Source organism: Aureobasidium melanogenum (genome assembly GCF_000721775.1).
Source record: "Aureobasidium melanogenum CBS 110374 unplaced genomic scaffold scaffold_2, whole genome shotgun sequence".
NCBI classification, from domain to species: domain Eukaryota; kingdom Fungi; phylum Ascomycota; class Dothideomycetes; order Dothideales; family Saccotheciaceae; genus Aureobasidium; species Aureobasidium melanogenum.
Window position 1 is genome coordinate 1,410,360 of NW_024470054.1, and position 27,777 is coordinate 1,438,136.

General features: G+C 50.6%; 12 protein-coding genes across 12 annotated transcripts; 9 read left to right on the forward strand and 3 right to left on the reverse strand.

Moving 5' to 3' along the window:
* Window positions 1-54: 54 nt before the first annotated feature.
* On the reverse strand, window positions 55-4,953 carry M437DRAFT_39136 (Serine/threonine-protein kinase; the record flags this gene model as incomplete). The annotated part of the gene is made up of 3 exons (XM_041019950.1): window positions 55-2,714; window positions 2,781-3,275; window positions 3,315-4,953. 3 exons carry the CDS (start codon window positions 4,951-4,953, stop codon window positions 55-57), a joined length of 4,794 nt encoding a protein of 1,597 aa, XP_040883791.1.
* A 337-nt stretch (window positions 4,954-5,290) lies between these two features.
* Window positions 5,291-6,776, forward strand: M437DRAFT_62944 (uncharacterized protein; the record flags this gene model as incomplete). The annotated part of the gene is made up of 2 exons (XM_041024176.1): window positions 5,291-5,336; window positions 5,386-6,776. 2 exons carry the CDS (start codon window positions 5,291-5,293, stop codon window positions 6,774-6,776), a joined length of 1,437 nt encoding a protein of 478 aa, XP_040883792.1.
* Window positions 6,777-7,075: 299 nt separating this feature from the next.
* M437DRAFT_40242 (uncharacterized protein) lies at window positions 7,076-7,445 on the forward strand (the record flags this gene model as incomplete). Its single annotated transcript, XM_041020159.1, has 2 exons — window positions 7,076-7,187; window positions 7,276-7,445. 2 exons carry the CDS (start codon window positions 7,076-7,078, stop codon window positions 7,443-7,445), a joined length of 282 nt encoding a protein of 93 aa, XP_040883793.1.
* A 495-nt stretch (window positions 7,446-7,940) lies between these two features.
* Window positions 7,941-8,699, reverse strand: M437DRAFT_72305 (60S ribosomal protein L25; the record flags this gene model as incomplete). Its single annotated transcript, XM_041025833.1, has 4 exons — window positions 7,941-8,028; window positions 8,091-8,383; window positions 8,450-8,511; window positions 8,675-8,699. The coding sequence occupies 4 exons, from the start codon at window positions 8,697-8,699 to the stop codon at window positions 7,941-7,943; spliced, it is 468 nt and encodes a 155-aa protein (XP_040883794.1).
* A 349-nt stretch (window positions 8,700-9,048) lies between these two features.
* Window positions 9,049-9,909, forward strand: M437DRAFT_39085 (nucleolus protein; the record flags this gene model as incomplete). The annotated part of the gene is made up of 1 exon (XM_041019946.1): window positions 9,049-9,909. One exon carries the CDS (start codon window positions 9,049-9,051, stop codon window positions 9,907-9,909), a length of 861 nt encoding a protein of 286 aa, XP_040883795.1.
* A 2,392-nt stretch (window positions 9,910-12,301) lies between these two features.
* On the forward strand, window positions 12,302-14,227 carry M437DRAFT_38854 (RNA-binding post-transcriptional regulator cip2; the record flags this gene model as incomplete). The annotated part of the gene is made up of 2 exons (XM_041019908.1): window positions 12,302-12,691; window positions 12,752-14,227. The coding sequence occupies 2 exons, from the start codon at window positions 12,302-12,304 to the stop codon at window positions 14,225-14,227; spliced, it is 1,866 nt and encodes a 621-aa protein (XP_040883796.1).
* Window positions 14,228-15,957: 1,730 nt separating this feature from the next.
* M437DRAFT_40135 (FAD dependent oxidoreductase) lies at window positions 15,958-17,677 on the forward strand (the record flags this gene model as incomplete). Its single annotated transcript, XM_041020131.1, has 2 exons — window positions 15,958-17,144; window positions 17,209-17,677. The coding sequence occupies 2 exons, from the start codon at window positions 15,958-15,960 to the stop codon at window positions 17,675-17,677; spliced, it is 1,656 nt and encodes a 551-aa protein (XP_040883797.1).
* Window positions 17,678-17,998: 321 nt separating this feature from the next.
* On the forward strand, window positions 17,999-18,636 carry M437DRAFT_38662 (FCF1 small subunit; the record flags this gene model as incomplete). The annotated part of the gene is made up of 2 exons (XM_041019877.1): window positions 17,999-18,135; window positions 18,192-18,636. 2 exons carry the CDS (start codon window positions 17,999-18,001, stop codon window positions 18,634-18,636), a joined length of 582 nt encoding a protein of 193 aa, XP_040883798.1.
* Window positions 18,637-19,713: 1,077 nt separating this feature from the next.
* On the reverse strand, window positions 19,714-22,339 carry M437DRAFT_81253 (uncharacterized protein; the record flags this gene model as incomplete). The annotated part of the gene is made up of 3 exons (XM_041027519.1): window positions 19,714-20,000; window positions 20,068-21,782; window positions 21,831-22,339. The coding sequence occupies 3 exons, from the start codon at window positions 22,337-22,339 to the stop codon at window positions 19,714-19,716; spliced, it is 2,511 nt and encodes an 836-aa protein (XP_040883799.1).
* A 740-nt stretch (window positions 22,340-23,079) lies between these two features.
* M437DRAFT_81254 (protein yop1) lies at window positions 23,080-23,725 on the forward strand (the record flags this gene model as incomplete). The annotated part of the gene is made up of 4 exons (XM_041027520.1): window positions 23,080-23,130; window positions 23,188-23,467; window positions 23,526-23,583; window positions 23,635-23,725. The coding sequence occupies 4 exons, from the start codon at window positions 23,080-23,082 to the stop codon at window positions 23,723-23,725; spliced, it is 480 nt and encodes a 159-aa protein (XP_040883800.1).
* A 1,031-nt stretch (window positions 23,726-24,756) lies between these two features.
* Window positions 24,757-25,614, forward strand: M437DRAFT_62952 (uncharacterized protein; the record flags this gene model as incomplete). The annotated part of the gene is made up of 1 exon (XM_041024177.1): window positions 24,757-25,614. One exon carries the CDS (start codon window positions 24,757-24,759, stop codon window positions 25,612-25,614), a length of 858 nt encoding a protein of 285 aa, XP_040883801.1.
* A 713-nt stretch (window positions 25,615-26,327) lies between these two features.
* On the forward strand, window positions 26,328-26,894 carry M437DRAFT_39766 (peptidyl-tRNA hydrolase; the record flags this gene model as incomplete). Its single annotated transcript, XM_041020075.1, has 1 exon — window positions 26,328-26,894. The coding sequence occupies one exon, from the start codon at window positions 26,328-26,330 to the stop codon at window positions 26,892-26,894; it is 567 nt and encodes a 188-aa protein (XP_040883802.1).
* Between the last annotated feature and the right edge of the window lie 883 nt (window positions 26,895-27,777).

The following is a 27,777-nucleotide window of genomic DNA, read 5'->3' on the forward strand; positions in this document are numbered from 1 at the left end:
GAAAGTGCGGCCATTCTTCAAAGCTTCTGCCATGCAGTCAAGGCGTACCCTTCTTCACAGACCAACGTCATAATAAACACAATTGGCAGTTCTGAAGTTATACAAACAAGCCTCTCTACCAGCACCCTCCTCACCCTGTTCCCACTTCTTCCTCATCTCCAAAAGCAACTCATGAACCTGAGCAAGATACTGCCGTTCAGCAAGTGGAGTACTTTGAATCAACTTGCGCCACGAGTCTGGATCCGAAAGACGAGTCTCGTCGCGGATGTTGTCAATGATGCCCTCGCGTCCTTCGATGGCGAGGATAGGTGCAGATTTCCACGTGTCGATGTAGGAGGCCCAGCGTTGTTGGGCGGCTTCCACGATGTGGTATTTGTTGCTCTTTTTGCCGCGGTGCTGGGCCATGAGGACTTGGACATTGTTTTTACTGCGCTCGCCATTGCTGTTGGCTTCGTTATGGTGAGACGAGTGGCGGAGGAGTGCTGGATGATGGCGAGACCGGTGGTTACCTGCTTCGCGCGACTCGCGTTCGCCCAGCTCGGAGCGCATGTGGGCGATCAGGTTCGTGCTTGCGACTTCGGTCTCGGTGTCTGTTGTGCTGTTGCGCACTTTGAGGGTGCTTGAAGCTTCGTGCTTGACCATGACGATCCAGGGGTGGGATGCGTCGCGCTGCTTGCTGAGCACATCATCGATGGTTCGCGCGTCCATAGCTAACTCAGCACTGAAGTCGTTGGCCCAGAGGCTAGCGAGGACCTTGATGCCGGTGGATCGAAGGACAGTCGGGTCGCCAGAAGCTACGAGGATATCGCAGCGCTTTGCGTTCCAAGCTGGGCTGAGAGACTCTTCTTGCCCCTTCTTGAGGTATGTACTGTTGATAGCATTCTTTTTGTGCCTCATGATTGCGGCAATCAGACCATCCCAACCGATGCTGACGCCAACAGCGTGACATGCCTCACTTACGGCATGGGCGCGAGAACGATGGGCGTCGATGAGACGGTCGTACCTTCCTCCAGCAGCAAAGACGTTTCTGTTCTTCTTGTCATAGATGCATTGGAACAAGATACTTCCGGTGTAGAACTTCTCATTGACACTGCTCAAGGGGCAAATGTAGATCTTGCGCCGAATGCCGAACAGCTTCATGGCATCAACCACACGCTTAATGTGTTCCATGGGTCTTCTTATTCTGCTGGCATGCGTGCTGTCCACAAGGATATCGTGCAGCTTCCTTAGGGCCTTGTCAGGAGTCTCGCGAAAGTCAAACTGTGCCAAGTCATCCAAAGATGTAGAATGTATGCCAATCAGGGGTGAGCGAAGTTCGGCACGTATCTTGGACCAGCCAAATTGATGGATGTTGAGCTTGCTGAGAGTTTCCTTGACGATCGGTCGCTGAGATTTGTCGATGCGACAGAAGTCGAGAATGAGATCCAACAAATCAGAGTGACTTAGATGGAAGCACATTGGCTGGGAAGACAACGCGGGAACCTCATCGATGATCTCGTCGACTACCTTGAGAACTTCTGCTTCTTGCAGTGCCAGATCGTCGCTCTCTTTTGTCACAATATCGAAATCCACTTCCTTGATTGTCCTAGGAGGTCCTCCGCTCAAAGTGTCACGGAAAACGTTACCGAAGACAAATGTTTTCTCAACAGAGGGTTCTTGTTTGGCAAGATGTCTGGCATGTGGGAGGACCAGATCATATGGTAGCTGTAAGAGATTGCCGGTACCATCCAGGAGTTGAACAATATTGGGTGCCGTGTAGTAGCTGGAACGTGGGAGCAGCAAAGGACGTTGTGTCTCTTCCGCGCCATGTCTGCGGAAGATTGAACAAAGGGTGGTTCTGGCAATGTCTCGTACACGGAAATCTTCGGCTGTCGGGGGCTGTTTGCTGGCTTTGGCATCCCACGCAAAATCCTTGATTCGTTGATCAGGTGTTTGGGTGAATAAAGCTGTCATCATCTTTTGATAGTATTGCGATCCTGGGTCTGTTAGACTCTGCAGGGCTTGTCGGATAGTCTCATCCTCGATCTGTACCGGCAGCTTCCCGCTTCTAAGGAGTTCCATGCTGCTCGGTCGATCACCAGGAGAATGACTAATTAGATCCATGATGATGTTGCCTTGGAGCACCTTTTCTGGAGCTGAAAATTCGGAAGGCAGGACATGCTCCTTCTCCCTCATCTTGAGTAACACCTCGTGGCGTTCCATGGCAGTTCGCAGAGGGAAACACATTTCGAAAAATATAATGCCCAACGAGTACATGTCAACTTTGTCGTTGTAGTTCACTCCAGAACCCGACTTGATCTCTGGTGCAACATACATAGCAGTGCCGACACTCCTGGTCATATCAGCTCCAGTGTTAGTGCTAGCCATGACCTTATCAGCGCTAGTGTACTGGCTTGTTGTGGCCAATCCAAAATCTCCAATGCGAGGGTTGCCTGCGACGTCAATGAAGATGTTGTCTGGCTTGAGATCACGGTGGATGATGCCGTGATTGTGGATATGAGCAAGACCTTCCAGGATTTGTCGGAGCATTTGCCAACCTTGTTCGGGCCTGGCGTACATGTCTTTCCGAATCAAGTCTCGAAGTGTGTGTCTTTCGCAGTACTCCATCTGAATGTAGAGCGTAGAACGCATGAAGCGACGAGATGAGGCACGATGTGTTCTCTGGGGCTGCGAGTCAGTGTCTTCTCCATCACTAATGGCGCTCTCGGAAAACCCTCCATTTCTGAAGATAGATCTTCCGTTCGCAATGCGACCGTCAGTCTCGGTCCCAGACGCTGTACCTTCGTCGTCATCGTCTTCATCATCTTCCTCTTCGTCGTTATCACTGTCTTCGCCAAAGACAATGTCGTCGCCAAGTCCACTCGAGCTGACGAAGTCCAATCCGCGGCTGCTCATGCCGAACTGAATACCGTCGCCTGAGGAGGTTGTTACATCTTCGGCAAACGAGACAGACTCCTGGTCTAGCTCAACCATACCAGACAAGTCATCCTCGACCCAGGCCGAATAGTAACGGACCACGTAAGCATGATTGAGCCTGTGCAAAAGCATGACTTCTGATAACACGTGCTCAAGTTGTGCGGCCGAGTCTTGCTTGACCTTCTTGATGGCGTAGACTCCACCGTCAAGCTTATTACGAGCCTTGACAACTTCGCCAAAGCCACCTTTACCAAGACGACCCAATTCGGTGAAGTCTTTGGTATATCTTGAGAAGGATGGGCCTTCGCCAACACTCTGTGAATTTTGCCTAGAGCGCCTAGCTACAGGACTTTTGAAATCTCCGGAGAAGCCCATTGAGGATGATTGTCTTCGTCGACTCGTGGAATACTCTGTATTAATGATTGGTAGATCGCTGCGGAAGAATTCGCTGGGAATCAGCTCAAAGGCTGTGGGTCTGTTCTTCGGCTCCTTACTGAACACCCTCCGCAAAATATCGCTGAGGGGTTCGGAAAGATCGAGAGATTCCAGCATCGCCATTGGGCCGTTGTACTTACGGGTCACTGCAGTTCCAAACAGCATTTGCACAAGCAGGACGCCAAAGTCCCAAACATCACTTCGTCGTGTGAAGGTTGCGTCTTGTCCAGAGCACTCGGGGGCGAGCCATGCAGCCATCTTCTTGCCTTTCTCCAAAGTGCTTGCCCGACCTTGCAATCTGAGTAGTCTGTCTTCGTAAGCAGCGTCAGAAAGTTTTGGTGCAGTTACACCAGTGTCTGATCGAAACAGCAAAACGTTGGCGCTGTGGATGCGTTTGTGTACAATGCCATGACGGTGGTAGTAATCCAAAGCTTCCAGCAGATCCAGAGACCATTGTTTTGCCTTCGCGGGTGGCACAGTATGTCCGTCTTCGAGCATCTCCGCCAGACTTCCTCTATTGGCAAGATCTGACAGGACGGAGACCTCCCAATCCTGATTCAGTCCACCATCTCTTCCCTCAGGTTTTGCTACCTTGAAAGCATAGACGTTGACGATATTGGGTTGGCGAAGGACTTTGAGCGCTTCAAGTTCTTCTTCGAGGGCTAACAGATGGTTCTTACTCGCGGCGTCGCCATGTACAATCTTCAAAGACAAACGACGAACCGCAAGCATGGTTGGGCTCATAGAGAAACCTCTTGAAAACCTGGGCTGAGCAGCGTAAATGTCCATTTGACCCTTAGATGTGATAGGCGCTATCAGAGCAACGCTGCTGAATGGGGCACTTTCCACACCGGGTCCAAGTGCGACATCTTGATCAAAGTTGATTGTGTTTTGGGCGCCGTCGTCGTTTGAAGGATGTGGGCTAGATCCTGTTTGAGTGCGAGAAGATCGATCGCGTCGTTTGGATTCACGGCGTTCAACCTCATCCTGCACCATTTTCTGCAGCATGCGCTCTTCTTCGTCTTGAGCGGCTTGCACTCTCTTGGCTTCATCTTCTTCAGCTTCCTTGGCTTGGTCGAATGCGGCAGCCTCCCGGTTAGTGCGCTCAACGTCAAGACTAGGTAATGTGCCCTGCTCTCTAGCCTGAACTGCATCCTCGAGGGCGTCCTGGATGTCTGATGCGATGGCGTGGATCATGACTTCGCCGGCCATTTCGACAGGTCTGTTCTTGATGATGTCTTGAAGACGTTTCTTGGCCTGAGTTTGTAGTTTATCCAGGCCTTCTATCTGAAGCACAGGCGCAGATTTAGGATAGGTAGCCGTCAACTTTACAGAAAGGACGACAAAAGTAGATTCATCGGAAAAAGCCTTCAGTTTGAGGTTGAAGGCGCGATCGGAGCTCTTGCTCCAGGCAGATTTGAGTTTTACTTCTTCATAGTCTTCCATATAGATGGCTTGAAGGACGTCGATTTCCTCCGCCTGAACCTCTGCATAGTTGACGTGAGGGCCATCTGGAGGGTTCGAGGCGGGAGGTTTGGAGACAGTGGGTTCATTTTGTTTTCGGTTCTTGGTAGACGTCTTTGCAGGCGTTTTTGGAGCCATCCTTGCAGGTGGTCATGAGCGTGGGTAGGAGTGCCAGATGACACACTACCAAGGTTATGCAAGAAGAGTGCAGCCGAAGCCGCACTTCTTTACGCTGTGGCCGACATTATTTTCCTGTAATATTTATGATATGGAAAAGAAAGGGAGTGGTTATCAAAGGAACAGAACATACACGATAGAAGCGTTGCAAGATGAACCCTCGTGGCTAGGCGGTGAGCGGAGAGGAAGGCGGTGTGAGTAGCGTGGCAGAATTCAGGTGCCAGTGTAAACAAAGCTATCCACGCTCCTTCACCTGCGGCGCAACCACGATTACTCATTGCCGACATCATCGCACGACATGCTTTCCTGGATTACGGGCTCCAAAGACCCTGAAGAGGTCGAAGGTATTGTCTAAACTCGTCTAGCCATTTGAACAAGTCTAATTCGCAATAGACGCCTTTCCTGAGGCACCAGAGACACCGGCCCATGTCTTTGCAGCACGCGCTTTCAAGCATGCCATCTTTGGCACTCCCGCTCCTCCCAACGAGGCCACTTATTCTCAAGAGCCTACTACCAGACAGTCTGTTGAGATTGATTCAAAACCACACGTTAAACCTGTCGAGATGCCTACACGGTCCAAACACGACATTAACGCCATCGTACTGCCCTCGGCTCCAGGACTGTCGCCCACTAAACCGAACGGCATCCTTATGACCCCTGGAACTACGAGACGAAACAAGTCTGTCTCTTTTGGGGCCCAAGTCCTCGACAATGAGTCTAAGAAGCAGGGCTCAAATGCTTTCCCTGGAGATGGCCTCGCTCAACCAGGCTCGACTTCGAACAGAGCACGAACCAAACTCACTGCCCAACTTCAAGAGGTTCGCGACTCGGCGCAAAAGGTAAAGACGAGCCAGACGCAGAGAGCCAAAGACGACACCGACCTGACCATGGACTATATGGAGCCCCGGTCACAGTCTGGAAAGTACTGGAAGAGGGAGTACGAGTGGTATGCCGAGAACACTCAGCGCGAGATGAAGAAACTGGTAATCAAGCAAAAGGCTGCAAAGGACTATGCAAAGGAAAAGGAGGACGAAGTTGCCGATTTGAGAACCCAGCTGCGTCAAGAAAGACTCAAGGTCGAAAAGCTCGAGGCCAAGACCAAAGAATTGGCCGCGCAAATGATGGAGTTTGAGAAGAAGATGCTGGGTCAAACAAGTCAGAACGCGCAGAAAGATATTGCCAGGTTCAAGGCCGAAAACGCACACCTCCGCCACGACCTTGACCAGGCTCTGAGTAAGCAGAGTGGTGTTGCCAACAGTCCCAAGCGCAAAACTCCAAAGTCACTTCCTGCAAATGATCTCTGGGCGAATGCTGCGTTCTCCAGTCCTTTCCTAGACAATGCGGCAGACAAAGACCAATCGCCTTTACGAGCGCGAGACATGAACATCCAAGGCCAGACGCCCAAAAACGAGAAGCCAAAAGCCACCAAAACTGTTCATGTCAAAAGACACAGCGAAGACACCATGGACATCTCATTGGCTCTTCCGCAGCCATCTCCTGAGTCCTTGCCTCGCGCTACACCTCGCAGTAGCAGAAAATCCACAGCAGACATGACTATAGATGAGCTGGTGGAAAAGTACTCGCCAGAGAAACCACAGTTTGATCGTCTTGCTCTGCCTTTGGGCGTGGGTGCGCTGAACTTTGGCTCGAGCAAACCTGAGATGAAAGCCACGACCAGCCCAACCAAGACTGGAGCTAGAATCGCCAGTCTGAGTGACGAGAGGTTGGCCAAAGCACAAGCACGTATCGAGGCGAGAAGGCTGTCCAAGTTGGCTGCAGCTTGAGTGATTTTGCCTTGATGGTTACACGAATTATGCGTTGCTAGGCAGATTTTTCTTCTGTCTGTACTCTTTAGTTGATACCCTATTGCACTGTTCTATGCCATATTCTGTTAATTTTTGTCTTGCAACACTTCCATGACCATCGATATGTGCCAAGACGTCGAAAGTCCATGGATTTCATGACGCAGCTCTCTAGAAACTGTGAAGCTCAAGCGCCAGCGACTCGACCACCAACCTCTTTGATCACTCCTCACATACCACACTCGCAAACAACGTCAATACACATCACATACACACCCAAAATGGACTCTCTGGGCAGCGGAAACATCGACATCTCCCAGATGTCAGATGCCGAAAAGAAGGACCTGCAACAATTCGTCGTCAACGAGTCGCAAAAGGCGCGCATTCAACAATGTGCGTGTGCAACCCTTGCCTTTCCACTGCTGCTTATCTTGTTCGATCCAGAATGATGCGAACATCTTGACTGACCAGAAATGTATAGCCATCCACTCCCTCACAGACACCTGTTTCCGCAAGTGCATCACCGGCAAGATTTCCTCGGGCAAGCTGGACAGAAGCGAGGAGCCCTGCATGCAGAACTGCGTCGACCGCTTCATGGATGCAAACCTCGTCGTCATCAAGAACTTGGAGCAGATGAGAACGCACATGTAAAAGAGTTGGATTTCTCGGTTTTCTGATTAGGTCGCGGCGTAAACCCCCAAATGACGGAAGCGATGTTGCCACAGATCGCGAAGAGGCGGAGGTTTGGACGACCATCATGATCTTTGTGAAGACATGGATATAAATGTACACTATGAGAGATGTATGATAGAGAAGATGACTGTAGCATCGCAAAGTGCATGCTTAGCGGCCAAAAGCATTGATAAAATACATGACCAATTCGGATGCTACAACAATGCGAAGAGTTCGAAGAATACACGGAAGATACATATCAAGACATGTCACATATATCAGTGAAAGGCAATGCACGGCGAGGGCATGAATGAACTAGATTTGGGATAATTCCCTGGTATCGAAAAGGGGCCTGCTTCCTTGCAGCCACCCATACCCCCGGAACGCCAATGCTTTTTGTTTTGAGCAGACCATAATCATAACCACGACGCGAGAGTCTAGACCATCTCCATCCTTCTTTGAGATGAGACTGATTTAAACAATGGCGAGCTTGGTGGCGGCAATGTCAAGAGCATCGACGTCAGGAGTAAGACGGGCGAAGGCCTTCTTGGTGCCGTCAGGGCTGTTAAGAAACACATGTTAGCATTGTCCTTGGGTGATACAAGCTGGGATGTGGTGCCATACCGGATCAGGGTGTTGATCTTGACAGTGTCAACATCGTACTGCTTCTTGAGAGCATCCTTGATCTGGCGCTTGTTGGCCTTGGTGTCGACGATGAAGACGAGGGTGTTGTTCTCCTCAATCTTCTTCATGGCGGACTCGGTGTTGAGAGGGTGGATCAGGACCTTGTGCTGCTCGACACCGGTCTCGGCCTGGACACTCTTGCGGGGGTACTTGGGAGCGCGCGAGAGCTTGAGGGTCTTGGGCTGGTGGAAGGTGGTCGACAAGCGGACTTTGCGGACCTTGTGCGAGTTGACCTAATCAAAAGAATAGGCCGTCAGCGATGGGAGTGCTGACACGCCTCTATTTCAGGTAGTCCTTACGCCACGAAGAGCAGCCTTAGCGGCAGCGCCGGCCTTAGCCGAGGGCTTGGTGGCCTTCTTGCCTGCGATGCGTGTTAGTGAACTGTTCTGGGTGGTATGCGGATTTTTGCAGTGTAGGATCAAGGCCTGGGGTCGAACACGTCCGCCGAAGACAATTTTTGTCGCAATTGAAAAGTCGTTCGTCGTAGAGTATTCGCCTTCGTCGCTCGTCCTGGTGAGTCGCACCTTGGGTGTTGTTCTTGGGGGCCATCTCGTTGAGTTGTCGGGGTCGTTGCTACAGAAGTCGCTCGCTGCTCAAATTCGAATTTGCAAAGTGGGAAGAGGAAAATGGCAGGAGCGACGCACGGCTAAACCCCGGCCTCAGCGTCCGCCTGAGCAGACTGCTCGAAATCTTGGCAGATCTGTCAAAACACTTTTCCGTGCGAGAACGAATTGGTATGCAGTGAGTTGAGGTTGATCTCGAAGAGAAAGATTGTTTTCTGCTCTCAGGAGTTTCTCGCTTTGGGATTTGGGACGTGTGCGCCTTGAAAGTTTGCACAACATCAATCACTTCACTTGGACGCTGGAAAGGACTATCACGACGTCAAAACTTCAGAAAAATGGTCAACTCCAGAAAGAAGCAAAAACCAGTGAGCCTTACTCATGGTCGACCTCCAGCTGCAAGAAAACCAAAAGCATCTCTGTCATCCAAGGCCACAAGAAATCTGATCCAGAGTCATCATCGTCTTCACAAAGCTCTTGCAGATGCTACGCGTCAAGGAGACGAACAAACTGCGGCAGCCATTCGACAGCAGATCGAAGATAAAGGCGGTTTGAAAAGCTACCAGCAAGCGAGCATTCAAGGTCAATCCAGCGATCGTGGTGGAGATACTTCAAAAATTTTGCTGGACTGGCTTCCAAAAGACCTACCAAAAGGCCGCACAATTCGTATGCTCGAAGTCGGCGCTCTTTCTATTAACAATGCATGTTCGAAATCTGACATCTTCGATGTGACTCGTATCGATCTGAATTCACAAGCTGCCGGGATCGAGCAGCAAGACTTCATGGAAAGGCCCATCCCGGAGACCAACGCTGACAAATTCGACATCATCTCTCTATCTCTAGTACTGAATTATGTTCCAGAGGCGCTTGGCAGGGGAGAGATGCTGCGAAGGACATGTCAATTCCTGCGAGCTCTGCCTGTCTTAGGTTTCGGGGAATCAGCGCCCGAATACTTCCCGTCCCTTTTCTTGGTCCTGCCAGCGCCATGTGTGATAAATTCGCGCTATTTGGACGAGACGCTTTTGAATCAGATCATGGTCACCCTCGGCTATTCTATGGTGAAGAAGAAGTTATCGACGAAACTCATCTACTATCTTTGGCGCTACCAGGGCAAGGGTTCAGAGAAACGGCACCGGTTTCGGAAAGATGAAGTCAATCCTGGAAAGACCAGAAACAATTTCTGCATCATTTTGGACTGATCAATTTCATTAAGCTTTGTCAACTACCACAAGCAGAGACCATCTTCCAGCAGCTCCTCTCGAGTATGCAGTGAGCACAACTGCATGCCAATTCTCCATGCAAGCGCAATGCATAAGCACATCGTGTCACCAAGCTGGGCCGAAATTTTAAAGCAGGCCTCGACACATCGTACATCTCAACCGCATGTCGATCAACACGAGCAGGCTTTGCAGCTAAAAGCAAAGTGCAGAGACGGACCGTTGGTTGCGTGTACAGCGGTATGGACCAAGAATGACCATAGCCGGGATAGTCGAGAGTCACATGACCGTTTGGTGCTGCATGTATTCGACAGACATGATTTCAGGCTTAGATGGAAGGCTTTCCTTGGCCAGTACAACGTATCGAATGCAAGGCAGATGAAATCTTTGTGCAGAGGCGCGCGGCTCATCTGCAGCAACTCATGCACTGTGAAAAATCTATCACATCTTGCGACTACATTCCATACGTCCATATGAGATTGATGATACATTTCGTGCGGATCGCTAAGCCGGGATCAATCATGAGTGCTTCCGAGAAGATTTGGGACTTTGTTTTTCGAATCGCTTGACGATGGTTAATTTCCTCCGACGTATCGGCAAGGCTGATGACAATCTTCGAGAAGTCTCCGCCCAAGTGGTTTCATCTATTGGATAGATTGAGAAGCCCCGAATGGACGGAAGGATTCAGTAGAGGAAGCTTAGCGCAGCATGTTCGGCAAAGTTCTGCAACCACATAACCACGACAGTGGAGGATATTGTCTTTTCGACGACATAGTTGATAACACGATCTGGAACGACAGTGTGTCTCGTGTTGCAGGTGGTCCTTATGCAAAGGCAGCAGGGTACGGCCCGCTTGCCGTATAACGCAAGCTTGAGGAGGGTCACAGTTTGACATGTCAATAGGCAAGGTGATGAAACGGCGTTCTAGAAAGGGATCTGGACGTCGAAGGAATTGCCAAAGGAAGCAGCAGCACAGATGCCTAACCAGACCCTGACGGTAAACGAGCAAACGTCGACGAGCGGTCCGGTCCACAAAGATGAAGCCTATAGCAGTTCATAGCATCCAGTTGACTGAAGTTGATGTTGCTTTTTTCAGTGCGCGAATTAAACATTCGTATTCTCTTTAAATTGAGAAAGACAGCGCGGAAGAAGCGGAAGATAGACGGCCAAAACAAATGGCTAGGCAAGTGCTGAAAGCCAAAGACCTTCTGTGGCCGGCGTCTCAGGACTGAAAGAAGCACATAGAAGGTAAAAGCATATGCCCACACGGGGCTCCTGCGCACTGGCTCTGAGATCAGCTGCCGGTGCGCTGCAGCGAAGCAGACCTGGAGAATTCTTGGGAGCTGACGGGCCAATTGGGCTCGAGTGGTCACGATACAGAGCAGCCAAGAAGACCGGCAGCAAATAGGAATAGCAGGTCAGCGGGCTTGCGGTGCAACAGAATGCATGATGGCATGCTGTATGGAGACGAAAATCGACGACACTACCGGGTGGGGTCCGACGCCCTGTTTTTCAGGGTCGATTAATGTCGTGGCCTTTACCGATGCTCACCGAGAGCGGGCGCGGACCTCTCTGCGACTCTATTCGGTGAGGAATTATGCTCCGCTGACGGACAGATTGTGAGCTTCTCATGTCTCGAAGCAGGGGTCTGCATATGGAAAAGTATTTGTATGGGCAATGCCCAAACAGTGCTGTGATGTTGCATCCTCGTTGATCTGTTTCAGCATCATTCCCTCGATCCTTTTTAGTTGTTACGGAGACTGTGAAATCTGACTCGAGAGTTAAACGGCTTACGGAGCCAGAAGAGAAGACAGACCACAAGGCTGTTTTGCTGCATCATAACGCCAAGCTACCCAGTACCCACATCAACCTTTCGCGGCCATCGCAAAATCCTCGCTCGAATACCTTCTCTCCTCCCTCCTCCAACCCTTCAAAACCTGCTCATCATCTTATCGTCGACTGCTGGTTTGGTAGAGGTTCCTCTGCATTGTTCTCGCGCTTCTGGTCTAATCCCACGGGCTTATGAGATCACGCCCCGCCACGAAAAACGACTGACGACAAAGAAATCAAGTTGGCCAGCTACAGCCACAACGACGCCCGGCTGTTGTCTTTAGGGAAAACGTCCCTCTCACCTCGACACCCTCGCGGACTTGCATTTTGTGCCTTGGTGCATTCCAGCCCTCTTTACACTTGTTTGTCCTGCAATTCTTCAGGCAACCCGTTACTGCCGTTAGAATCTCGCCGATCTAGCCGGGGTCACACGTCTTCGACACCTTTGGTCTGCCTAAACGCTCTTGACATTACGTCCCCCCGACAACTCTAAACTCTTTTCTGTCGAATTCTCTTCCTTCGTCCTTGCCTGTTGTTAGACATTATGAGTCTCCAACAACCGGACATGTATTACGACAACCCCCCTGCAAGTCGCTCCCCTCACGCGCAGCGCCACCAGCCTCAACTGCATCGTCAGTCGTCGCGCCAATTTGACTCGTACGCTCATCTGCCCTCGGGTCTCTACGGCGCCGAGGACCAGCAGCAGCAACGTTTTGATGCTCCTCGCTACAACGACAGGATGGGCGCACCTCCCAACATGCACCAAAACATGAATCAGAATATGAACCAGAGCATGAACCAAAACTATGGTGGATACGACATGGGTTCGCAAAACTGGAACAGCGCTGCCTTTGGAAGTAACACCATTGGCGCCTTGGGTGCTTCCCAGCGCAGACGCGCACCGCAGCAGGCTCCCAGAAATGGTCTCCCTTCGGTAAGCACCAGCGCGGCTTCCCATCAATATGGTTTGGGTTTGACTAACGCTGGCGGACAGGCCTGGCTCGACCAGCCCCAACCTATGCCTCAAGTCTCCCCCTACCTTGGACTCGGTGGAGGTGTCCTCGGTGCACCATCAATTAGATCGGACCAGCTCGGCTCTGAGCCCGATGAGGAGCTCATCCCTACCGCTATTGTCATCAAGAACATTCCGTTCGCTGTCAAGAAGGAGCAGCTGGTCCAGTTGATGACTGACATGGGTCTTCCTCTTCCCTACGCCTTCAACTACCACTTCGACAATGGTGTGTTCCGCGGATTGGCTTTTGCCAACTTCACTTCGCCCGATGAGACCGCTGCTGTTATTGATGCTATGAACCACTTTGAACTCCAGGGCAGAAAATTGAGAGTCGAGTACAAGAAGATGCTTCCTGCAGCCGAGCGCGAGAGAATTGAAAGAGAGAAGCGCGAGCGTCGCGGACAGCTTGAGGAGCAGCATCGTCCCATGGCAACTCAGACTCTGCAGACCCAGACTTCCATGTCCTCGCTGACAGGCCACATGCCTCCCGCCTCTCCTTCGCCCGTTTCGGCTGGTAACGTGGGACTTGCTGTCGATCTCAACAATCCCGACACCCTCAAGGTCTACTCGGATTTGCTAATTTTCAAGGAGGACAAGAGCAGAGATCTCTTCATCTTCCCCTCCAACTTGAGCCCTCCTCAGAGACGTGTCATCCACACCATTTCTCACCACATGGGTCTTGCTCACATCTCCAAGGGACAGGCTGACCAGCGTGCTGTTCACGTCTATAAAGAAGCTCCCCGTCAGAGACTCAGCCCTCCAATGCCTCAGATCCAGGCTATCCAGCAGGGCGAGACCCAGAGAAGAAGCCTCAACCGCGCCGCAACGACTGACTTTACCGATGTCCGCAACCAGGATGCTTTCTACAACCCCACTGGTATTCGTCACCAGCAGTCTGGCTATCTTTCCGGCTTCCAGGACACTCCCAACACTCTTGCCGCAGGTCCTAATCTCCGCGCCGCCAAGTCTTTTGCTGACTTGCGCTCTTACACTCCTTCTCCTGTGCCTTCCACCGCAAGTTTCCCTGCCACCCTTGGCAACAACGTCTCTCGCTTCGCCGAATACGCTCGCGAGAACGGCGGTACTCCTGCCATCACTCCCACCGGCACCGCTGCACCTATTGGCACCCGCGGAGACGAGAGCATGCTCGTCAACGGGCTCGGCAACATGAACATTGGTGACCCCGCCGGCTTTGCCAGCAGCCCTCGTGGTCTGCGTGGTATGATGTCCTGGGATCGCGAATCTAACCCTGGACCTATCGGTGGCCACCGCTCCTTCAGCACCAACAACACCGGCTATGATGAGCAGCCTCGTGATCGCAACCAAGGCGTGCCTTCTCGCCAGCCTCGTGGTCCCATGCCCGAGCGCGGCTCTGGCTTCCCTCGTCGCAATGGTCACATGGCTCGCGGCAGTGATGAACTGTCGCAACAGTCCGGTGTCGAGATCACTGTCGAGTAGATCACTCATTTTCTATGACACGTAACGGCAACTGTACAACCTCATGAGTATGAAGCTTGCAACTCGAACCGATTTTCAAGAACGACTAACAAGCTACCACGGCATGGGCAGACGAGATGACAGTGTCTCATGTCTTCTTCGGTCTCTCGGCTGCCTTGATGAAGTCAATGACGAATGACACCAACGACCGCTACGAAAGTAGACCCTTTTCAAAAGAACATATCCCACCATTATCGGCTTTCAGCATGGCTTAAAAGGACACCCACACAAGCCGGAAAGCAGCGCACTGATTTTTGTCGAAATTGCATCAAGTCTAGTCTTTCCTTTTTCCCCATCTGCTGCACTTCTGCTTTGTCAATTTTCAATCGTCTTTCGAGCACAAACGAGAAAAGGAGGAAATGAAACTGTTTGGAATCTCTCGAGAGATCGAAAGAAGATAGTATACGAATTCGAGATGGCAAACACTTTTTGTCTGAGTTTTCCATTTGTTTTTTTACCCGTTTCTTTTAATTTTTCCTATCTCTCATCTCTTCTTTCCTTTTCTGGGAATGGGACCGTGGATAGGAAAATAGTCTGGCACTAATCTTCCTACAACTGGATGTGTATTTTATTAGCAGGGACTGGTATGGTGGATTGACTTTTGCTCGCGACCAACCTAGGTAATATTCAGATGAAGTGTATTATTTTGATTTAATTGTTTTTATTGACACTCATGCATCCCTGGTGACCCTGTTCCACGCATTGATACCTTCTCAGGTCTAACATAGCAAGGAATGTTTTTGATGATCGTGAACATTGACATGTCTCCGAACAAAAGTGAACTATAATAGTGGTAGAGCACCTAATTGTGTTTGGGGTGCTTGTCTTACAAGATATTGTATGACAAGACATAGCCATCTGCGCAGCTGCTGTGAAGACCCTTGAGAAGTGTTGCCGTCAACAACGACCGACCGACAACTTCACAAACACACTTCCTATCACGCGGGTGATGAAGATACAGTTACTTGATCCCCGAACGACAATGCTCAGAGTAGCTGCTGTCATCAGAGCATCACTAAACGGAGGTATGTAGGTAGCCAAGCACCAATAAGAATTCAAGGGATAGTGGATGACGGCGTTGTGATGCTGACTTCGAACAAGTGGAACAAACGACGGACTGAACTCCTGTCAAGCTCTCCACTTGCATCACCCATGCCATCAACGGAATGACTGAAAAGAGATTAGGATGCTGATACCTCTTGATGTTGGCATTGAATGAGCCAGCTGTTAGAAATTTGTTGAGAAGCTTTCCAATGGTAGATGGAAGTGAAGCTGTCATGCAGGTGATAGAAACAATAAGCGGTAAACAATTGCATCAATATGACAGCTTGGTGACCAGTTGACAGACACACGCGGGGTCGCGAATTCCCCTTTGTTTGGTTTAAAGCATCAAGACATGGTCAGCAGCAGCTGCTTGATTGATCAACTCACTACCCACTGCACCTCCCTGGTTAAAAGGAAGAGCGGCACCACTTCCACTTCTCTCCATCCTCTTTCATCCCTTCTCTCTTCAGTCCCTATCCCTGCTATTGCACTGCTTTATTGTGCCAGCTTGACGTCTCATGCCTTTTTCATTACCAACCCTACTTGGCAACACACTCCGAGCAAACATATTCAGAGCTCAATTCTCAGCCAGATTCACTTGCACCACAATCAGATACGCAAACATGGCGACTTCTCACAAGACCACCATGGTCACGGCTTCTCCTGAACAATTCATGAAGACCTCCGGTTCGACCGACCCCGTCTGGGTCCATACCGAGCCTTACAGCAACCGTCCTCATTACCCTAGCCTCAACCAGGATCTCGAAACGGATGTCTGTGTCATCGGCAGTGGTATCGCAGGTATCTCAAGTGCCTACGAACTTGTCAAGAAGGGCGTTCAGGTTGTTATGATCGAAGCCCGTGATATCCTTTCTGGAGAAACTGGACGCACCTCTGGTCATTTGGCCAGCGATATTGACGATGGCTACACTGAGATCAAGTCCAAGCATGGTGATAAGGGTGCCGTCATGCACTTCGAGAGTCATGACTGGGCCATCAAGCGTGTTGGTGAAATCTCGAAAGAATTGGGCATTGAGTGCGAGTACCGTACCCTTCCTGGCTACAACGTCTCACAATACCCTCGCGGCGATAAGCACCACGAAGACGACGTCAAGATGTTGAAGGAAGAGGTCGCTTACTCCAAGACACTCGGCATGGATGCGGAGTGGAAAGAAGGCTACGCCATCAAGGGCTGGACTGGCCAGGTTGATCAACGTGACGCTGCCGTCTTTTATAACCAGGGTACTTTCCACCCGACCAAGTACCTTCTTGGCGTCCTGAAGTGGCTCTCACAACAACCTAACTTCAGCTGCTACACACGTACCAGAATGTTGCAGTGTCAGGAGAAGGGCATTGAGGTGATGGGCTTCGGATCAAAGGAGGTCAAGGTCTCCACCGAGGCGGGCAATACCATCAGCTGCAAAGACGTTGTCATGGCTACATGTGTGCCTCTTCAGAAGCTCAGTGTTGTCGCCGAGATGGAGTACCACCGAACCTACTGTATCGCCGTGCGCATCCCCAAGGGCTCGTACGAGGACGCTCTCATCTACGACACCGCCGAGGCCTACAAGTACATCAGATTCACCGAGTGCGATGAGAAAGACGACTACTTAGTGATCGGAGGCTGTGACCACAAAGTTGGTCAGCACGAAAACGAGAAGGAGAACTACGAGGAACTCGAGAGATGGACACGCGAACGCTTCACCCAGGTTGGAACCACCGATTACAAGTGGAGTGGTCAGATCTTCGAGCCCGTCGACGCTGTCGCTTTCATCGGTCTTGATCCTGGTACCAAGCACACATACATCGTTACCGGTGACAGTGGAAACGGATTGTAAGTCAAGCGATGTTCCCACAATCAACGTTTGAAATCTTGCTAATTGTGCCTCACTTCATAGGACCCACGGTGTCATGGCTGGTCGCATCATCGCAGATCATATCACTGGCCAGGAGAATGCATGGGCTTCCCTGTATGATCCCTCGCGCAAGGCCAGCATCGTCAAGTCGGCAAAGGAGATGGTCACACACGACCTCCAGATCAACAGCCAGTACAAGCGTATGTTGCAGTCAGACATCAATGATATCGAGGACTTGCTTCCCGGCACTGGGGGTGTGCTCAACTCGAAGACTAGCAAGCCGATTGCTGTATACAAGACCGAGAGCGGAGAAGTTCGCAAGATGTCGGCGCTCTGCCCTCACATGAAGGGAGTCGTCTGCTGGAATCACGCAGAGGCTAGCTTCGATTGTCCTGTGCATGCATCTCGCTTCTCCAGTGATGGTGTTTGTGTTATGGGTCCGGCTAAAGGAAATCTGAGCCCTGAGAACGAGGAGGCCAAGAGAGCTCTGCAGCAAGCAATTCAAGGTTGATCAGCAGTCAAAGGAGTATACTCATCAAGGTCAACAGGCGTTACAAGGTCGATGGAGCATGATGAAACGCGTTGATGTGCATGGCTGGAAGTTTCAGTAATTTGTATTCAATTAATGAATGTATTATACCTGAGTGAACAGTAAGGAGCACCCAACCTCGGGAGATCGAAAGTCCGCAGATGTTGGGCGCTTGGGCCACGTGCGATAAGATAAGCCCAAAAAATGGTTGCCCGTCGCATTGCAGAGAAGGATGCGCCACGAAGAACATCTCGCCATCTCAGTTCCTTTCTCACGTAACACAACACACACCACACCGTCAACATGGGAGTCCAAAAGAAGACACGCAAGTTCGCTCAAGTCAAGCGAGTCATCGGCCAACGCGATGCGCGCCTCAAGAAGAATCAAGTCACTGGCGACGACAAGACAAAAAAGCCATCAGATGAAGTAGTACGACAGATGTGAGTGGTTTCTATTCTCACATACATTCTCGACTGGGGTACTAACAGAGTTACAGTCCACAAGCACCTTCATCAATGTTCTTCCAACACAACACCGCCCTCCAACCACCCTACTCCGTCCTCGTCGACACAAACTTCCTCTCCCACACCGTGCACAACAAACTCGAACTCCTGCCTTCGCTCATGGACTGCCTCTACGCCACATGCCGCCCCATAATAACCTCCTGCGTAATGGCCGAATTGGAAAAACTAGGTCAAAAATACAGAATTGCGCTCAAGATTGCGCGCGACGAGCGATGGGAGAGACTAGAGTGTTCGCACAAGGGAACTTATGCGGACGACTGTATTGTGGATCGTGTGTTGAAACACAGAATTTATCTGGTTGCGACGAATGATAGAGATCTCAAGAGGAGGTTGAGGAAGATTCCCGGTGTGCCGATTATTAATGTGGCCAAGGGCAAGTATGTTATTGAGAGATTGCCTGATGCGCCGGAGAAGTAAAGAGGTGGAACATTGGTCGAAGAGAGACAAGAGGAGGACACTGTTGACAAGTGAGATGGGAAGAGTGGAATACGCATACTGGGAAAGAAAAGAACGATGTTCGCAGCTGCCGTTACTGTGCTGCTTGGAGTTGTGCTCGGGACTGGGGTTTTCATGGGATGATGCATTACTGGGAAAGGGCGTTTCTCTCGATTCAATTTCTGCCAATCAGAATAGGCTATACTGCATCGATTATCACTTGCAGACGAAGCATGGTAGATACAAGATCTTGTCATCACGCAAGATCAAATCAAAGGATTACATCCTTTCATGCCACTTTTGCGCCTTGTACTTACTGCAGTGACATGACATGCAGATCTCGGAAATGACCAGCAGTGAGATGCTATGCAGAAGAATCGCTTCCTGAAGCCAGTGAGACAAGATCGAGAACACAGCTGAAGAAAAGAGGACAGGAAGAGAGATGGAAGCGCAACAGAAATTGGAGCATATGTACACAGTACAACCAACTAGCAGTGGGATATCAGAACATGCAGGCAGAAATACAAAACAACGCCAGTGCGATATGAAATCTCTCAAACGACTCATTCCCACCTGAACAGGATGGCTGCATCGGAGACAAAATCAGTGTAGACGCATAACTTCTTGACAGCCTTTGTGATTGGCAAAGGCACATAACCACGCTCCCCCAAAACAAGAAAAACAAGAAAAAACACCAAACCAGGGCAGGTCGGCGACCAGAAGAAAGAAAAAAAGAGGTTGCCGACCTCGTCATTATGCCCCCCAATACCCAATGGTTCCTACCATAAACCCCACCCAATCGTCCATATCCATGGATCGAGATGCACGTATACTGGATTCAAGCATGAAACCGTTCATCTGCGTCGATGCGTTGTCGGACGTATGCAACCTTCAGTCGTGTGTGAAACGTGAGTACGCGTCGAGATAGTAAGAAACAAGTCGTGATAATTCGTGCAATGCCAAAGACATTCCAAGCTCTTGTATGCTTCGCGAAGTTAAGCAATATTCTCGGTCGTGCACTTAGCAAGTGTCGTCATCATTGGCTGACTCCCTCAGGTATCAGAGGATGTTGACCGACATGTCCCCGGTCATGAGACCGTACTTGGACATAGCTAGGTCGTCATCGACGAGACCCATCCCGATGCCGCTATCATCGAGGTCGGTTGCATCTAGACTCTGGTTCTGAATGGGCTGAGAAGGCACAGACTGGCGCGGGTGCGGCATTGCGAACTTCTGTTGTGGCTGAGATGAGAGCTGTTGCGGCTGAGACGATTGCATGGATTGACCTCCCATGTCGAACGATGCATTGTAAGTGTGCAAAGATTGCGTAGAAAGGGCACGCGTCACTTTTAGGCTTGAAGTCAGTCAGAGCTCCATGAAAGTGACAAGCGAGAACAAAACTTCAGGACTTACTTTGAGCACTAGCAGGCCGAGACTGCGGCTGCATCTTAAAATCGACCTCCATGCTGCTCATTCTGCTGTCGCTACCACTGCGCATGCTAGCAATGGAGTCTAAAGGCTTGACTTCAGGAGAGGCCTGGGCGACAGAGGCAGTGGGAGTTGCATGCACGGGGTTGTGCTCGAGGAAGCCACCCATAGCTGCCAACCACAAAGCCATCTCATCGACAAAGATCTTCATGACCCACCACGTCTGGTAGCTGGCACCTCCCATGATTGTGATGTCTCTCAGAGCTGCGGTTCCGACAGCACTGATGCAGTGTAGCAATAGCCTCGTGTTGGCTTGCGGGAAGCGTGAAGGGAGAGATGTGAGGAAAACAGACCATCTGTCGAGAACATTTTCGGTTGACACCTGTCCTGACTGGTCGGTAGACTGAGGTGGCGGTTGCTGGAAAGTAGGGAAGTTGGCCTGAGCGAAGCCGTATGCTTGGTTGTCATGGGCAAAGAGCGGGTTGTCGGGGAATGGAGGAGAACTCAGAGGCTCCAAGAGGCCTCTGATGTCGCAAGTCATGATCTTGTAGACCTCTTCGTAACCGCAGGCAGGAAGTTCAGCCTCCATGACACGCTTGGGATTAACCATAGTGACCCATTCACGCCACATCTGCTCACGGTTCTGGTCGACTGTGAGGAGATTCGCGGCGGCGTGAGCAGCAGCGTTAACGCGAATAAGACGATGAAGAAGGCTGGCGAATGTTGCAGCAGGCTTGAGCTTGGCCTGCAGAACGTGAGTGGGATGCGAGGCAAACGTCTTTGAAATGTGAGCGTGCAAGTTGGTCGAGATGTTGTTGAGGATATTGATGACAACAGGCGGCGCGGCTTGAAGGGTCAGGCGTGAGACGAAGCGAACCATCTTCTGGTACATCAGCGTATCACAGGCCTGAATCCATGGCGCAAGGTTGGGATGAGCCAGCAGCTTTTGTACAGGCACCGTCAATGTGCCATGGAAAGATGTGAAGAGGCGGAAGAACTGCTTCTCCTTACAGAAGCGAATGCAGTCGATCAAAGATGTGCAGTGAGTACGGTATAGAGCGGTGAGTGCTTCGGCCGTGTCGGGATCCGTCTTGACGGGGCAGAAAGGCAGGATATTAGGTAGCACAATGGTGTCGTTCTCTTGGAATGGCGCCTCCTCTTTGGCAGGGAAGCGCAAGTTCTGATCATACATAATGGAACAGTCGTTGTCTGCAACCATACCACGCGTATCCGGGTAGGCGAACAACCGCGCCGTTGACGGTGGACCACGAGGCTCGACCTGTGGCGATGGTTGCGACTCAGCCGAGCCGTCACTGGCTCCATCAAGGCCTTGGGATGGGAAGGCGGCAGCATCAGCGGGCAGGCGTGGCGCCTGGTTGAAGTCTAGATGAGGGTTGGTCGAGGCACTGCGGCGCATGTCTGAGGCTTCGGCCTGTAATGAGGTGGAGTTTGAGCGTTGAAGACTGAGCTGCGAGTCCGAGCTGTCGTCGACAAGGCACAAGTCGACATAGTGGTACTTGGACTCACCACGGACACCAAGTCGTCTAGTTTGGATGCCCGGGAAGATGACTCGCACCAGCTTACCAAAGGATGCTGGGTTGAGAGGCACCACACGTTCCGTACCGCAACGGGTAGCATAGTGTGAGTAGACACGGTTGCGTGGCACCGATGTTTTGGCTGCCTTGCACACCTTGCGCAGCCTGGAGTTGCGTTAGCAAGAGAAGGAATCATCAACATGATGAACTTACCAGAGCATAGCGAACAACTGTTTTGTCTTTTCCGCCTGAGGAGTGCGTTCTTTGGCGATGACTTCTTGAGCGACTTCAGGTAATGAGCGTGCCTCATTCTTGGCCAGCAACTCGCGTAATTCCTTGTCGTTGGTTGCGGTAGCGGATGAACCTTTGCGGCGGCGATCCTCTGGCTCATGGCCACTGAGTTGGGGGAAAGCAGCAAGGCCCATGGGAACGGCGTACTCGGCGGGCTGGAACATATACGAGCCATCTTGAGTCGCGAACTGCTGCGCTTGCGCGGTGAACTGGTCCATGGGGATGTGTTGTGATTGGAAGGTGCGCTGCATCATCTGGGCATCCATGTGCGGTGCTGAGCCTTGGGCGTAATGTAGCAGCATTGTCTCCGGGTTGTGGTGATTCATGTATTGTTGTTGATGTAGCATGTCGGGAGCGGGAGAGTGGGCGCTCTGAGTCGAGGCGCGCGACAGCGGACGATGTATCGAGTGGGTAGAGCGTGTTCGCTGCATGGTGGCTATGTCGATTGGTCTCTCGTGGTCATAATCCAGTGAGGTCGAGTTTGTTGATATTGATGTTGTTGACTTCCAAGTTATTTGTTTGTAATGATCCGGGAAGACACCGACAAGGCCACGCGTGTAGACGTCTAAACAAATCTCGAGGAGTGAGATTCTCTAGTGAGACGAGAGGCGGCGCGTCCAGGCTATGCGCTGGTTTGGATCCGAGTTGTCGAGGATCAAAGGCGAGTCGAGGATGCACGAGTAGCGATGCGGATCGTCAATGTTTGGCATGTGTTTACCAACAGCAACCGGGCGCCGAACAACTAAGCTGAAGTCACGTGAAATGCGCGATGACAATACGTCACACACCGACCAAATCGTCCTCTCAAAGCGAGCAGTGTTTTAGGTCGTTTGCACTGGGAGCGAGGAAATAATGAGCTTCAATCTCACGGAAATTGGCAGTTGCTGTATACAGCAACCTCCTGCAACGTTGTTTCTTAAACCGTTGTCGCTTCGTTGGCAGGGTGTGCGTGTGGCCGGCTTCAGCAGGAAGGCACAGACAGCCTGCAGGTTGCAGCCAAAGATTTGCCGGCCCGGGCAGGAAGGAGCGCTGACGTACGGGGTTTTTCGAGCTCTCGTCTCTCCTGGCCTCGAACCTTTCTCTCCCCTAAACCCATCAACCACCTCGCTTTTCTCGCTCCAATCTCATTTGCTTGCCGTTTGCATAGCCTTAATTCAGCCCGTTATCAAAAATGTCTTTCCAGGAACGCGCCCAGCAGCACATTTCGCAGCTCGACAAGGAGGTACGTCTTCCAGAGCTCCACGTGCCTGTTCGCTCGAATTGACCAAGCTATCTACAGCTGTCCAAGTACCCTGCCCTCAACAACTTTGAGCAGCAGAGCTCCGTCCCCAAGGTCTACGTTGTCCTCGGTCTCGGTGCCCTCTACTTCTTCCTCATCTTCTTCAACATCGCTGGCGAGTTCCTCGTCAACTTTGCTGGCTTCATCATCCCTGGTTACTACTCGCTCGAGGCTCTGTTCTCCCAGACCAAGGCCGATGACACCCACTGGTTGACCTACTGGGTCACTTACGCCTTCTTGACCGTTCTCGAGAGCGCCGTCAACGCCGTCTACTGGTTCCGTGCGTTATCCCGTCCGCTCCCCTGCAGCTTATTACCGTTTCGCTAACATTCTTCTAGCCTTCTACTACACCTTCAAGTTCATCCTTGTGCTCTGGATGTCCCTTCCCCAGACCGGGTAAGTTTTCTTGACTTTACATTGATGTACGCTCATGCTAATGTCATACAGCGGTGCCACCATTGTCTTCAACTCGCTCCTCCAGCCTCTCTTCGGCCGCTTCTTCAACCGTGGCCCTGTTGAGTCCGCCAAGACCCAGTAAATCGGTCGTCGCATCAATCATAACATGGTGGTGTGAGGTGACTTGTTTAAAGTCTGGCTTTCCTTGACTGGCTTCTTGCCTATCTCAAAGCAGCCTTGTCTTTATGGGAAACACGACTAATGCCCTCGAAAAATTGTTGGCGCATATGAAGGTGATTAAGAAAGATGTTGCAGTGTTGTATCGAGTCGAGCCTTTTCAGGCTGTTGGAGAGTACATGTGGAGGTTATAGGTATGCTGATGGTATTACAATGAAAGAGTTTGTGTACACCTCTCCATCGAGTTCCCTGATTACATTCGTGATTTCGTGCTGCATGTTTTGCGCTGCATGAAACATGCCTAGCAATAACTCATGATCTGCTGATCTCGCAGCTTTTGTTTATAGGCCTCCGCGCATCCAGGTCGATTGCATGTCATCCGCTCTGGCACGTGCCCAAGAATCTTTGTCTTCGATCACATCTCCGCTGCACTACATTTTCCGCAACCATCAGCTCCTGCATCATAGATCTTCAAGCTGAAGCCATCGAATTCTTGTGTCTACCAGCCGAGACTCGCAACCAGATATACCATCAGCGGAGCATGGCAAGAAGAATTGTCTACTCAAATCGTTCATTATCCTCAGATTCCACTCGCAATAAAAGAGCGCAACAACATCGCCTTCTACTGAACTGCTTCCGCACACGATGCCATCTGAGCTTGCAGGCTGGAAAGTGATGCAGAAGATTGTTTTTGGTGGTGCCAACAATCCTTGAAATCACTTTGCTAGAGTTAATGCAAGTTTCTAGTCTCGACACTTCACCAAAGTAGCTTTCCTGATCGCACAGGCTACCATATAAGTATCAATAATGAGAACTCTTGCTACTCCAACTTTCAGCAAAAGTCTAAGGTGATTTGCCCGCAATCTTGACTCATGAGCAATCACCATCTGACATTCTCTAGAACTTATTGCCGACTCGTCGGCCAGATTTATCAAAGTCAGCGTTTTTCACTTCGTCTTTATTGATTTTGAGCTCACAGCAGGATTGTTTCTCAGTATGGCAGCCCAGTCAATGGTCGGGTCACCCTCAAGGCGCACAACACCACCAGATCATTTCGAGTGGGAAGCAGCTACGATTGGAGTCAAGGCGTTGAGGCAGAAGACTATCGTCAAGGACAGACCTCACAAACCTATGTTCCTGTGTCTGCCTGGCGAACTGCGGAACGCAATTTACGAGCTTGTTTTGGAAGAAACGACCTGCGGTCTTATACTCAACCTCCACAAATTCCGCATACCGATACCAAAGCTAGCTCTGGTGTGCAAACAGATCTTCCGGGAAGTTTCAAGTGTCCAGTTCACGAATGATGACTCTGAATTCTATTGGCAAGGCCATGATTCTGGAGGAGACTTGGACTTCTCCGTCATTCAAACGCCCATGCTCTCGACAGACACTCGATGCTGGGCAGAAAGATGCGCCATGCTCGGTGCGCCTCTCCACTTCAAGCATCTTGTATTCCATGCACCTGCTTCCCATGGCACCGGACCTTCCACCACGCGTCGTACATGGTGCATCCATGTAGGGAATGGTATAGCTCGTGTTGAGTGTGCGAGCGCTCCTACAAAAAGAGAGTGCGCAAAGACCTTGGAGAACAACATGACAAAGGAATTGTCAGAGATCATGCATCAGCACAAAACAAATTCACTAGGCATTCCAGAGCTCGAGGCGTTCCGTCTCCTACTTGGCCGTTTCAATGTGCACGAACACTTCAAAGGCAGATCATTGCGTCCGCAAGCACTGATGTCCAACGACCCAGAGATGACCAGGTTGAAGGTCACATATCTCGGTTGCCATCTTGAAACTCATCCGTGGGAATACTACACCGAGGAAACCAAATCTGAAATTCATGGAACCTGAGCGAAGACAACCGACTGTATCGGCTGAGAGGTCTGGGCTAAATTACTCCCAAGTGAATGATCTTGGAACAGTACTGCAGTATCGAGAAACCTGTTCGATTCTCATGGGTCGACAAACTCGGAGAAAGTAGGCATGTAACAATAACAAGATGTGCAAAGAACTTCAGAATAGCCAGTCAAGACTTCCTATGCTAGAAACAGCTACAATAAGTAGCATGGGTCGACAGACTCATGCAGCAGTTAGTGACGCGTAGTGTAATTGAAATGGAGCAAGAAAGAATGGCGTCGAGACCGCATGGCCGGAATTGGCCTACGGTGACTCAACCAACTCATCAATCAACAACGATGATGATGTAGTAGAAAAGACTCGCCTGCTTCTCATCGAGTACATAAGACCTGGATTCCTCGAATTTGTAAAGATAGAAACCAATGAACAGCGAACCGAAAACATCGAGAATGACATCACCAAACATTCACGCCGCCGATTGCGACACAATTTCCGAAGGGCAGTCGCTACCTATCGACTCGCGACAAGAAGCTGTCGCAACAGACAGCGCGACTTCCTCAGCACGAGCAGATTCTCCCACTTCGGTCGCAACTGCCTCCTCTACAACCTCGACACCAAAGAAGAAGAAAAATCGTAGAGCGAAACAACAAACACCGCCTTCTCGTGTCGACACTCCTCTAGCGTCTGGCCTCACGGACGACGCACCAATGACCTCCCTCCCGCTCCTCATCTGCAGTCTGGGCAACCCAGGCGCCGCATACGCAAACACTCTTCACAGCGCCGGTCACAACGTTGTAGCTGCACTAGCAACACTCCTGCAAGCCGGCCAGTTCACAAAAGATCGCTCATACGGCAATGGCACCCTCACACGCTCCTACAACCCAGAGATGCCGTGGACGTTATGGCAATCGCCCACTTTCATGAATGAGAGCGGCAAAGGCGTCAGCGCTGCCTACCGCACTTGGGCGCGCGAGAACAATATGCAAGGAAGACTGGTCGTCGTGCATGATGAGTTGGAAAAGCCATTGGGCTCGGTGACGATAAGAGATAAAGAAGGGCTTTCTGCCAGGGGACACAATGGACTCAAGAGTTGTCTGGCAACTTTGAATGGTGTCAAGTTTGTGAGAATTGGCGTAGGAATTGGAAGGCCAGTCAGTAGAGAGCCCAACGATGTCGCGAGATATGTCTTGAAGAAGATGACGCCGGCTGAGAGACAAAAGATCGAGGGTGCGGCCGAGGATGTTCTGAACAAGTTGTTGGCCATCAAGGGATGAAGAGGTGACGACTTCTTGGTTACAAGCACACCCATCTGGTCAAGGAAGACAGAAACAACCACCTGAAGAGAAGCAAGAGGTCTATGGCTGGGCCATGACTCGGCTCTAAGGTCTATTGCATACTCTATCGGACACTCAAGTACAACAACTAGGACTTCGCTCCGGCGAGTACTTAGACGACCATGTCTCGACGAAGAACGGCTTCAGGGTCAGCTGTGCAGCATGGTCACAATTTGGTGATACGTCGACTTTTTTCAAAATGTCATTTGTGGTATGCAAGAGCTATGTTGGAGGCTCTCTTAAGACATTCTGGTTTCTGTCTTCGACAGCACCCTTTATTCAGGTGATCCTGGATTTTTCGAGGGCATAGCAGAGATGTGTTGTTCCTCGATATTTCTTTTTTTGTTCGATAGATAGCCATTACCGGATTAGAATTTTAGAACTGAACGACCTATATAATTGTCTGCACCAGCATCTGACCCGAGTAGCGACTGTCGTCCTTTTAAAGATGGCTCGGTGCAATGGACTTAGCTCTCGACAGACTTGAAGTCAAATTCCATCTCCCAAACACCGAAAAATGATAGACGCGCGCGCTTATGTATGAGTTTAAAAGGTTGGATATATGCTTAAATGATTTGAATCGATTCTCGTTTTGAATCCCAGGAGCATGGTTCCAAGTGGAAAGATTATTATTCATACTTTGGAACGTCAAAAGGGGAGAGAGGCGAAGCAAAAGATTAAAATAATGAGTTTCGGTACGTTCGTTGCCGGTGTGGTGGGCATACTTTCGGTGTTATAGGACCGAAAATATATCCTTTTTGGATTTGCACTTCGCTACAAACCGGTAGGGCAAGAGAGATCGAAACTTGACTCAGACAACACT